This window comes from Bactrocera dorsalis, chromosome 1, assembly GCF_023373825.1.
Source record: "Bactrocera dorsalis isolate Fly_Bdor chromosome 1, ASM2337382v1, whole genome shotgun sequence".
In the NCBI taxonomy this organism is placed as follows: Eukaryota; Metazoa; Arthropoda; class Insecta; order Diptera; family Tephritidae; genus Bactrocera; species Bactrocera dorsalis.
This window is the reverse complement of record NC_064303.1, coordinates 83,614,647-83,626,210: the sequence shown is the minus strand read 5'-3', so window position 1 is coordinate 83,626,210 and position 11,564 is coordinate 83,614,647. Positions and strand designations below refer to the sequence as shown.

The 11,564-nt window shown below is 35.5% G+C and overlaps 3 protein-coding genes across 3 annotated transcripts; 2 read left to right on the top strand and 1 right to left on the bottom strand.

Annotated features, from left to right (window-relative positions):
• The first annotated feature begins 110 nt into the window (after nucleotides 1–110).
• Nucleotides 111–1,637, top strand: LOC105222055 (very-long-chain (3R)-3-hydroxyacyl-CoA dehydratase hpo-8). Its single transcript, XM_019988911.2, has 2 exons — nucleotides 111–275; nucleotides 351–1,637. The coding sequence occupies exon 2, from the start codon at nucleotides 448–450 to the stop codon at nucleotides 1,177–1,179; it is 732 nt and encodes a 243-aa protein (XP_019844470.2). The 5' UTR covers nucleotides 111–275; nucleotides 351–447; the 3' UTR covers nucleotides 1,180–1,637.
• Nucleotides 1,638–1,842: 205 nt separating this feature from the next.
• Nucleotides 1,843–3,991, bottom strand: LOC105222056 (cysteine desulfurase, mitochondrial). The gene is made up of 6 exons (XM_011199238.4): nucleotides 3,712–3,991; nucleotides 3,563–3,654; nucleotides 3,295–3,506; nucleotides 3,017–3,225; nucleotides 2,351–2,942; nucleotides 1,843–2,276 (listed from the first exon to the last, which is right to left on the bottom strand). Exons 1-6 carry the CDS (start codon nucleotides 3,866–3,868, stop codon nucleotides 2,123–2,125), a joined length of 1,416 nt encoding a protein of 471 aa, XP_011197540.2. The 5' UTR covers nucleotides 3,869–3,991; the 3' UTR covers nucleotides 1,843–2,122.
• A 238-nt stretch (nucleotides 3,992–4,229) lies between these two features.
• Nucleotides 4,230–9,147, top strand: LOC105222057 (leucine-rich PPR motif-containing protein, mitochondrial). Its single transcript, XM_011199239.4, has 7 exons — nucleotides 4,230–4,442; nucleotides 4,696–5,221; nucleotides 5,286–5,760; nucleotides 5,830–6,693; nucleotides 6,758–7,281; nucleotides 7,352–8,462; nucleotides 8,524–9,147. The coding sequence occupies exons 1-7, from the start codon at nucleotides 4,300–4,302 to the stop codon at nucleotides 9,051–9,053; spliced, it is 4,173 nt and encodes a 1,390-aa protein (XP_011197541.2). The 5' UTR covers nucleotides 4,230–4,299; the 3' UTR covers nucleotides 9,054–9,147.
• Nucleotides 9,148–11,564: the final 2,417 nt, after the last annotated feature.

Genomic DNA, 11,564 nt, shown 5'->3' with positions numbered 1-11,564 from the left:
TTCACTTGGTGTCAGACATTAGTTTTGACAGAAGTTCGATGTACGCTTTTGAATGAGTACGTACACATAAAAAGTTCTCGACGCGAAACCAAGAAAAATATCTCTCATCTTTTTACGCTTTGCTAAGCAATAGTTGCAATTTTTATTAGATAAAAGCATTGAATACAGTAATGTATTCCATCATTCTTAGCTGAAAGCAAGTCGTTCATAGTGGCTAGCATTTTCTTTTCTGCGCGTTGTTTTAGTTTGAACTGTCACGTAAAGCCAGGAAAGTTGTATGTGAATGTACCCTTATCAACCCATCTATTGCCAATTTTGTTAAAACAAGTTTATTTCCTCATTTACTACAGCTGTTGGACGATACTGACAATACACTTGCTTAAAAGTAGTGAAAGTGTATGGTCGTGTTGATTTCGTTTATTGGACTTTGAAGGTAGTAAAACAAAAATGTCTGCGAAATCGACAACAGTGAAATCAGCTTCACAGCAACAGGGACTTGCGGTCAAAGGTTACCTTTTTGTATACAACGCTACACAAGTGGTTGGATGGAGTTACATCCTCTTCCAGTTAGTAAATTACTATTTGCTGCAAGGACCGGAATTCCGAGCTGGATTGGGACTTTGGGACTATACTCGCGTTGCAGTAATTGTATTCCAAAATGCCGCCTTCGTTGAAATTTTAAACGCAGCTTTCGGCTTAGTAAAATCAAATCCTGTAATAACTACATTCCAAGTGCTGAGTCGAATGATGGTAGTTCTCGGAGTCGTTATGGCTACACCAACGGGTAAAGTGTCGCCTGGGCTACCGATAGCGCTTTTTGCGTGGGCAGTAACCGAAATCATAAGATATGGCTACTATGCTCTCAATATTATAAACTTTATGCCATTCATTGTGGTTTTTCTACGATACACAACATTTATAGCTCTTTATCCAATTGGCGTAACCGGCGAGCTGCTATGTTTTTGGTGGGCACAAGGATTTGCCAAATCAAATACAATTTGGTCATTGCAAATGCCAAATAAATGGAATGCCACATTTTCATATTTTGCTCTGCTCTGGATTGTAATGCTCTTGTATATACCTCTATTCCCGCAAATGTATCTCCACATGTTTGCGCAACGCAAGAAGATATTGGGAGGAAACGGCAATAAAACCCAGCAGACGAAGAAAACTAATTAAGAAATATATTAATAATAATATTTACCAACTACATATGTTATTTTGCATTTGAATATACATATGGATGTACATAAACCAATATTTTTTTAACTATATTGCAAAACAGTTTTTGAACTTTGCAACACCTTTGGCTCATTATGCAAACATTATTAAGTTGCGCTCAAAACACACATAATACAAAATACATCGAATAATTTATACAAAAGCTCATTAGTTATACGACCACCGCTGAATGGCTCTTCACCCTTCACATTTTCGACGTGTGCAAGTATAATTAAATACAGCTAGTGTTTTATAGCCGCTGTGTTGTTAATACATTGGTTGTTTGTACTATCTCGATCAAAGCATATACATACATATGTATATATTTTACTGTTGTATTCATATTTAAACAGCTTATATAACTATGACTTTTGTAATCTCTTTAAGAAAAAAAATTAAAAAAAAAAACAAATACACATTAAATATTATTATTTAACTCAAGGGAAAAGTATAACTATTAATTACAAGATTGATAAAATTAATTTTTTAAAAATGGTGGGAAACTGTGTATCCCAATGTAAGTGTTTTTTGCTTATTCTGGTTCATCTTGGATCGGTTAGTAATGTTTGGCTTAAACTATTACCTATTACTAATATTTGGAAATAAATACATAGATATGAATTGAGTTTTCAATTTAACTGAAGTATGCATATTTAATCGGTTTGTTATTATATAATATTTGAGTGCAACTATGACATGCATATAACTAATAGCTCTTTAATATTATCTAGGTATTACGAAAATAGACCGTTATTCTGTAGACAAAAGCTTTTCCTTTTTCAATGTAAAATTCTTATTGAAAATTTCCATCGCTTTTATAAAACGAAAACATTTTCTTACTAACAATTGTAGGTACAATTCAATACAGTCCCTCGGACACAATAGTTGTTTTAAGCTATAATTAATGCTGTGACCACTGAATATTTTTCAAATCAATGCCTTCTTGGACCATCTCCCACAGTGGCGACATTTCACGTAGACGTTCCACATGTTTGATACATTTGTCAGCAGTGTAATCAACCTCCTGGATGGTTGTAAAACGACCAATGCCAAATCTTAATATATAAATATAAAAGTAAGTGTCGTTAACTAGGTATGATTACTTAAAGTTATAATTGACAATATTAACCTGATTGAACTGTGAGCCAGATCCTCATCGGTCCCTATGGCACGAAGCACATAGGAAGGTTCCAATGACGCTGAAGTACATGCTGAACCACTGGAAAGGGCAACATCTTTTAAAGCCATCAACAACGATTCACCTTCCACGTAGGCAAAAGACAAATTTAAACAACCGCTATAAGTCTGTTCAGGATCACCGTTGCGGATTACATGTGGTAGAGCCTGTGTTATACGGTCATACAACCGTTTTGATAGAAAATCGATCCATTTTTTATCATAATCCATTTCTTTCAAAGCAAGATCGCAAGCAGCGCCAAATCCAACCACCAGAGGTGCGGGAACAGTACCACTGCGAAGACCTCGTTCTTGCCCACCTCCACTTTGAAGTGGTTCAAGACGTACACGTGGCCTACGACGCACATAGAGTGCACCAATACCCTTTGGTCCGTATATTTTATGTCCCGATATAGACATTAAATCGATATTCATCTTGTTTACATCGATTGGAATTTTTCCTACTGCCTGGGCAGCATCCGTATGAAAGAATACTTTTCGTGAACGACAGAGTGCACCAATATCTGCTATCGGCTGTTTTACTCCTGTTTACCATATAAAGGGAAAATTTTTAATTGTCTTCTTTATGAGAAGTTTCATTTTAAACACTCGAACGTACCAATTTCATTGTTTACAGTCATAATAGATACTAATGATGTTTCCGGAGTGATAGTTTCCTCTAATTGCTTCATATCAATGATTCCATTTGACTTAACAGGCAAATAAGTCACTTTGAAGCCCTCGTTCTCCAAAGCACGACATGAGTCTAGCACGCATTTATGTTCTGTTTGTGTGGTAATAACATGTTTTTTCTTGCTCGCGTAAAACCTAGGAATTAGCAAAGAAGCCATAACCACAAGTGTTAATAATCCTAATAATTCCATGCGTTACTTTTACCTAGCAACTCCTTTGATAGAAATGTTATTACATTCTGTAGCTCCTGAAGTGAATATGATTTCTTTTGGTTCGGCGCCAATTAACTTCGCCACCTGTTCTCTTGCAGTTTCTACCGCTTTTTCAGATTCCCAGCCATATGCATGTGTACGAGAGTGTGGGTTTCCATAGTAATTCGTCATATAGGGCAGCATAGCGTCTAATACGCGTGGATCCTTCAAACAAATTCGTTAGTAACAACAAAAATATGAAGTAATTAATTTTTAATTACCATTGGTGATGTTGCCTGAACGTCAAGGTATAATGGTCTACCTTCAACATGCTCCGCTTTTATATTGAAACGTATTTGCTTCTTTCTAAAGTCTAAAATATATAAATATTATCAAAATGCACACGCAATTAACAAGCAATCATTTTTACCTTCAGATGTTAATGCCGGCTCAGCCTCAGTAGAGTTAAATCTATTATTTGGAAGAACAAAACATGACGGAGCACTTACTGTCGGAGCTCTTTGATTGATTTTTAGAACATATGATGCAAGAACGTTATTGTGAATTCTTCCAAATAGCTGGAACATTTTGGTAGATTTTATTAGATAATTTATGCTCAAACTATGCAGCAATTGTTTTCTAGCAACTTTAATTTCACAAGTTTTCGCTGTTATCACACACGCCGTATGTTTTTTCAGCTGATGGAACGAAAATGCGCAGAAAGAAATATACAGGAAAAACTCACTCATAGATGTCCCCACACTGTTTCTAATCAGAATATCATTATTTGACTCTTTTATTATAAATGCTTAAAAAGGAATAATTACTTGGTATTTTCTTATACCAACTAATTGCGGTAAAATATACAAATACCAATAGCACTCATAACTTTACACTTAATTTTTTTAATTCTAAGGTTTTACGTTAATTTGATATATTTTCTTTGAATGGCAATGCTATCGTTCAGATAGCTAGAAATATTTTTCTTGTCACATCCATTCCTCCAGGAGACGAAAGTATGGCATCAATTTTACGCACAGGAAAATTTCTTCGCTATTTCGCTGGTTTTACCCGAAATTTTGTGGTAGATTCAGTTAGACAAAGTGAAAATGGAAGCAGCCTGCTACAAAGTTCTCCAAGCATTGGCATACAATTCCAGCAGTAAGTAAATATTTCCGGCCGGTGCCCTCCCTCATCATAACATTACGCAATACAAAAGTAGTTTTTTGAAATAAAATAATTTTGATTTGCAATCTCCTTAATACAACCAAGCTTTTCAGTAATTGTTGAATTGAAAATGTATATATCTTTAAGATAATTGTTTTTCTTATTTCAAAAAAAAATGTTTTAAATATTGTCATATGTTTGTGATCTTAACCTAGAAACTGTTATACTCATGTTTGCACATTTCTAGTGGGTTCGCCAGCAGTCCAGCAGCGAAGTCAGATCTTAACTTAGAGAAACAAATACGCCGGCTAGACCAGGATGTTCGTCGAGTCGGTAGAATTTCACGTCGCGATATTGAGGAAGTTCTTGAAGAAATACGCACTCAGCGATCAGCAACTAGTTCACAATCACTGCTCGTAATACGTTGCTGTGGCAATTTAGTGCCGGAAGAAATGCCCGAAGTGAGAACAGCGCTGGTGCAGGAAATTTGGAAAACGCTAAACTCTTTAAATGTGCCAATGGATATATCCCATTACAATGCACTGCTGCGTGTGTACTTAGAAAATGAACATCATTTTTCGCCAACAGATTTTCTCGCAGAGATCGAGTCAAAGAATATTGAACCAAATCGAGTGACATATCAGCGTTTAATAGCGAGATATTGTCAGCAGGGTGACATTGACGGAGCTACCCGTATATTAGAGTTTATGCGTTCAAAAAATCTTCCGGTTAACGAAAATGTTTTCAATTCTCTTATTCTTGGTCACTCGCAGGTAAATTAATGGCATAGAAAATTACATTTTGATATTAAAATATATATTTAATTCTTTGACATAGGCAAATGATTTGGAATCAGCCAAAGGAATTCTGTCTGTTATGAAACAAGCTAACTTGGAGCCCAGCGCTGATACATACTCCACCCTCTTATGTTGCTATGCACGCCATGGTGATATTGATGCTATACTACGTACATTGGATGAATGTGAAAAAGCAGAAGTAATCTTGCTAGACAAAGATCTTTTGGACATCGTTTACGCTCTAAGTGTTAACGGTCACTCGGATAAAGTAGACCCAGTGCTGGCAAGGTTGCGTATATCAACCGGATTCAATCAAGATGCTGTAAATGTTATATTGCGTTTGGTAAATAAGGGTTACGAGGATGTAGGTCTACAAATTTTGCGAACAATGCCACGTGCTACCCGACCTGATGGCCAACTCGTAGATACAGGTAACTTTTTTATAAAACAACTTGTCAAAGTGGACCGTCCCGTAGAGAAGATCTTGAGCATATGCAAAGTTCTGCAAGATGAAGGTATGTTTTAAATTGATTCATTACGCTCTTTACCTACACTATTAAAATTTTTGTATTTGTCATTCTCAGGTCTGAATCCTAAAGCTCTGTTAATCGCCACTGAAGCTGGTCTAAATAATGGTTCGATTTCAAATGCACTTCCACTTCTGCGCGAATTGAAGAAGGCGGGTTTGCCTATACGTCAACATTATTTTTGGCCTTTGATTTGTTCTGCTGAATCCAACCAAATCATTAGTATTATCCGACACATGCAAGATGAGTTCAGTATAAATCCCAGTTCAGAAACTCTACGTGATTACGTCATTCCAAATTTAAAGGAGAAGAACTGGGATAAAATCGTGACAATTTTACGTGATGCAGGTATATCGAGTGCTAACGCAGCGGCTTCAGTTGCTTATGCGGCGTTAGCAACAAATCAACTAAAGTCCACCGCCAATATTATGGAGTCATATCGCGCATTTTATTCACCCCAGTTATTTAGACAGCCTTTGATTCATGCGCTATCTGCAACAGATGACTATGCCTCGTTTGTTCGTGTAATTAGGCAGCTTTACGAGAGCATACAGAGCCGCTCAACAAGTGCTCAACGAACGGAGCAGGAGGAGAGTGCTGAAATTGCAGCAACGGCTGAAATGGTCGAAAATGATGAAGCTAACCAAAGTTATGATATTGTTGGTGTTATTTTAAATGATGTTTCCATATATTTCCGTCGCAATACCGTAGAAATCTTGAGTAACATTCTTCCTAAGCTGGCAAAGGAAGGATTTACAATTAGCAACAAGAATGCTGCAAGAATTTCCGAACGCTTGGGTTCAGAAATGACAACTGAGATTTCTGAAAATTTGGGTAAACTTAGCTCTGGTGATCTAGAATTATCTCCTTTAAAAACTGCAGAACCGCGTAAGCGTAGTTTGGATTCATTAACTGTTGAAGGTAAAAATAATATATACATAGATTGATTAATTGGTTTCTTTAAGATTACATTATATCCTTGCAGAACTTGAACGATTCATCGCTAATGTGGAAGCTAAAGGTGAAAATGCTAACAATTTGAAGCGTCAATTATTGATTGCATGCTTCCGTGCTGGCAATCTGGAGAAGACCTTGCAAGTTATTGCGAAATTAGAAGCCGAAAATTTCACTATACCAACTGGTATATGGGCACAACTGATCGATTTGTATGCGATTGAGGGAAAAACAGCCGAAGCTCTGGAGCAATATGAAAAAATGAAAACAAAAGATCCCGAATTCATATTAGACAACCTCAAAACAGTGCACATCGTTAAATTATTGATTAATGAGGAGCGCTTCGATGAGGCCATTAAATTCCTAGAACGTAATAAGAAAGTAGAATTGGTTGTGGATGGCGAAGGCTCTTTCAATTACACATCTACGGTATGGCGTTTATTAAATACACTTGCCGAAGCTGGTAGCGCTGATAAGCTGCAGAAACTATTTGACACATTAAAGGACGGCAATTATATATATCCCACTAATGTACTTTTGGGACCATTGATAAAGGTATATTTGTGTTCAGTATTCTATGGCATAGAGATTATTTATTTATACATTTTTGTAATAATTATTAAAGGTACATCTAACAAATGACGACATCACGAAGGCTATGGAGACATTTGAGCAAATCTGTGAAAAGTATAAGTCAACACCGTGGAAAAATGAACTTGCATGCCGGCTGATACAAAAAGAGGATGCTGCAAATTTGCAGAAGTTGACTGATTTAAGTACAAATATCCATGGTGAAGTTAACAGTCTCTATGATTTGGTATTTTCATTCGTTGAGTGTGGGCGTATACGTCAAGCGAGAAAGATTTTGGAGACACCTGGACTTCGCACTCGTCCACAACGTATCAGCCACGCATGTGAACGTTACAAAAACGAAGGTATGGTAGAGCCTCTAGAAGGCCTAGTAGAAGCGACCAAGGACCTTAATCATATAGATCGCAACAAAATCTACTACAATTTATTGTTGAGTTACTGCAAGTCATCAGATGCAGAAAAGGCTTTAGGCTTATGGACTAAAATGCAGGAAGAAAATATAGCACCCACTGATGTTTTCCTAATTAAATTAGCAGAGCTATTGAATTCGCAGAACATTAAGGTACCTTTTGTAGTACCAAAATCAGAAGAATTTTCTAAAACTAAAACTGTCGAATCAGTTGATAATTCCAAGAAAGTAGTCGTCAAACATACAAATAATATATCGCTTCTTCGGAAAGCTGTTAACGCTGGTGACATTGACGCCGCACTTAACTATAAAAACCAGTTGCAATCAAATGAAACCTTGAGCATCAGTGATCTTTCTCATCTCATCGAACATTTAGTGCGTGCTGAACGTCTAACGGAAGCAACCAAATTTGTAAATGAATTGTTGGCGAATAATCGTTACCCCATTCCGAAAATTTTCAAATTTTATTTAAATAAAATCGCTGCCGCTGGCGATGACCAAACTTTAGAGACAATTGGAGGGCAATTATCCGACGATCAAAAAAAGATTGTTTCTTTCGATAATCGTTTTTGTCACGCCAACATTGTAGCTGGAAAAACGGACCACTATTTGAATTCGCTATATGAGAATATTTCTGCAGTAAATACCACCGAAGAGGCTGCGAAACTTGCTGAAAAGTTTCCACGTGGTGGTGCTCTTGGTATTTTGCAACAAAAACCTGAATCATTGCCGTTATGTGAGTAACAATTGTATAAATAGATTTTGAGGTATGACTTTACATTTTCATTTTATTTTAGTCCAAAAAATCGCTGAAAAATATGCTGAGCACAATCAGTTGGGTCCAGTGAATGTACTTTGGATGCATTTACTCGCACTAGGTGATGAGACTGCATCAAAAGCGTTATGGGATAAACATCTTTCGAATGCACCTCGCCTTATGTTTCAGCGAGTTTTGCAGACAGCGCGCGAGCAAAACGACGAAAAACTCGCCCTAACGGTTATAAATCAATTGCGTGATTCAAAGATTTCGGAAGGTGCTATTGGTAATGCCTACTCCTGTTTGATAGACATTCATACCACCAGCAAAAACTTAGATAAAGCTTTGGACACGCTAAAAACCGCCATCAAAGATATATGCTTGGAGAATATAAATCGTACTGCTCTCTTGCGTCTTCAAACTGCTTTACAAGAACAAAATAAGGAATTCCCATATGAAATTCCAGAAAAAAAGTCACAAAAAGACAGCAGTAGCAGCTCGCAGTCATCCGATGATGATGTTACACCGAAGCGACCTGAGACAAGACCAATTACCCGACCAACTAAGTAATAGAAATATGTTAAATATGTTTGTAGCTCCTAATATTACCGCATAATTTTGCTTTTTATTTTATTTTAAATAAATGCTAAGTATCCCATGTTGATTAATATGTTATTTGATTTTAAAATAAAATTGATTAGATATAAACATATACATATGTATGGCAGATAAATAGCACACTTTGAAAATGTGTGTAAATACATGGCTTGACTCAAGAATGATAGAATATAAGATTACGACACTGGTACTACCGTCAGTTTTCTATCATTCTTGGCTTGACTTCCACAACTTTTAACGGTGAGTTGATGCCGTTAGCATGCTTACTTTTTTGTTGTTACCCCTTCAAATGGCATTCTAACGAAATTTGTTTGGGCAAGGAAAGAGCACGCATCTGGTTATTTGTAAAAATATTCATTATTATATTCATTTACAGTCGTGGGGAAGAGATATTGTTTTAAGTGTAGTTGTTAAATAAAATTAAAATATTTAACATTTTGTTGAAATTTGCTTTATACTCTGGAAAAAATGATGATGATTTTTGATCTACACGAAAAAGGCAAAAATCCAAAACAAGATTGCCAAAATTATGAATCGAGGAGAATTGTATATAACGCCACACCGTTTGATAGATGTAATACTAATTTGAAAATAAAAAAATACTGAAAAATAAAAAAAAAATCTGCAAAGCTCCTCCACGTAAAACAACGAAACATACTGATAGAGTTATCATGAATCATCAGAAAATATTAAGTCCACGGCAAAGAGCAATGGAGCATTGCTAAGATGCAGATTGCAAAGAAAAAATTCAAAAATACTGGACTACTTTGAACTGGGACCGAGGAGGCATAGTACTCGATTCCGAAAAGTAGGTGCCAGAGTTGGTAGATAGTTGTAATTTATGTAAGATTGGGGGAATGTTTAGTTTAGTATCTCATTTTGAAGAGGTTTTGCGCAAAGGGGGAGGGGGCGGGAGGCTTGCTAGCCCCCTCATTTGAAAGGTAATGCATGGAATTTTTGAATAATACCACCCTTAGGACCCCGGGGGGCTCTAGGGCGGCCTCCTGAAAATGGCGTAAAATCGTAGTTTTTCCATACAATTTTCACTAATTAATATAAAATTTGTGTATTTTTACGCATAGAGTGACTCTATCCGTGCGATTCTGTAACGTGAGACAGTCTCAAGTCTCTAAATTTGAGATTTTAAGTTAGAGACAATTTTTGAGACTTGAGACGATTTTGCTATTCTGTAAGTGACAGTCACAAAATCTATTACATTTCATCATTCAGAGATGTTTTTACACTTGAATGGAAATAAATATGTCGATAACAAATATTAAAATATCTATAACATCGTCAAAAACCATAGTTATCAATAAAAATGAAAATATATGTTGACTTTGTTTCATAATATTTACGAAATTTATGTAAAATTTATTCATTTTTAACTTTTTCGTGTTTGAGTTGCTTACAAAATATAAAAATACGACAATCGATTTAATATCTATGATGATCTCTATCAGTATATTCAAAATGACAGACAAGAACTCTTTTTAGTTTTGTGACCGGCTAACTACCAGGTCTCAATATTTTGAGACTAACGCTAGAGACTGTTTAGTGAATAGTAACTAGTCTCAAATTGAGACTTTGCCTCAAAATGTCTCAAATAGAGACTAGAGACTGGTTACAGAATCCCGCTATATGTTTATTATTTTTATTATTTTAATGAATTAAAGTGGAAATCCACTTTATTTAAATAAAAAACACTGAAAATTAAAAATTGTATATGCATCGGTAATAATGCAGTAGTTGAAGTACCGAGATAACCCAACCAACCATTTATACAAGACCCCCTCAATAATAAAATTTTTCATCGCGCGATCTTTTTTTTCAAATTTTGAATATATTTTCAGCATAATATACTACATCGAAACAAGCGCCGCAGTATATAAGGCCTACCATTTTGATTCGTTGGGTTATTACTATCTTCCTTTTGTGCTTATTTTCTTCGTCGTTTGACAGTTCATATTCAGTAATTTTGCTTACATTTCAAGGAACAGTATAAGACGTAATTGAAAGCTGTTTTATTTATTAAATTGTACATAAAATTGCAACTTAAAATTCATAATTTATCATTAATTCAATTAAATATATTTCAAAGAATGTGTGTGTGTTAAATTGGTTAAATTTTTCACAAGCAGTGCAACAAAAACTTCAAAAGAAGAGAGCCATTTTTTGAGAAGATGTGAAAATGTGCGTTTTTTGCTTACTTATATCTAAAAAACAAATTAACATTTAACAATAAATTTACATTTAAATAAAAGTTTAATTCATTGGCTATCCGTGCTATATAAATTTAAAAAAATCCGTGCACGCATTTAAGAGAAATAAGCAGCGAAAATGGGATACTTAACTAAACCCAACCCTAAGATTATTATTTTAAATCTTTTCGTGTTTGAGAGACTTGTTAGAGAAGCCCGCTATAATTTGAACCGCGTTGCAGTACAACTTGGTAGCGCTTGT

Excerpts from the sequence above, each read along its gene's own strand:
- LOC105222055 (XM_019988911.2), top strand. The coding sequence starts at position 448 with ATGTCTGCGAAATCGACAACAGTGAAATCAGCTTCACAGCAACAGGGA.
- LOC105222056 (XM_011199238.4), bottom strand. The coding sequence starts at position 3,868 with ATGTTCCAGCTATTTGGAAGAATTCACAATAACGTTCTTGCATCATAT. Across the intron at positions 3,507-3,562 it reads TTCAGGCAACATCACCAATG|GATCCACGCGTATTAGACGC; the intron begins GTAATTAAAAAT and ends ATTTGTTTGAAG. Across the intron at positions 2,943-3,016 it reads GACTGTAAACAATGAAATTG|GAGTAAAACAGCCGATAGCA; the intron begins GTACGTTCGAGT and ends TATGGTAAACAG.
- LOC105222057 (XM_011199239.4), top strand. The coding sequence starts at position 4,300 with ATGGCATCAATTTTACGCACAGGAAAATTTCTTCGCTATTTCGCTGGT. Across the intron at positions 5,222-5,285 it reads TTATTCTTGGTCACTCGCAG|GCAAATGATTTGGAATCAGC; the intron begins GTAAATTAATGG and ends TCTTTGACATAG. Across the intron at positions 6,694-6,757 it reads GGATTCATTAACTGTTGAAG|AACTTGAACGATTCATCGCT; the intron begins GTAAAAATAATA and ends ATATCCTTGCAG.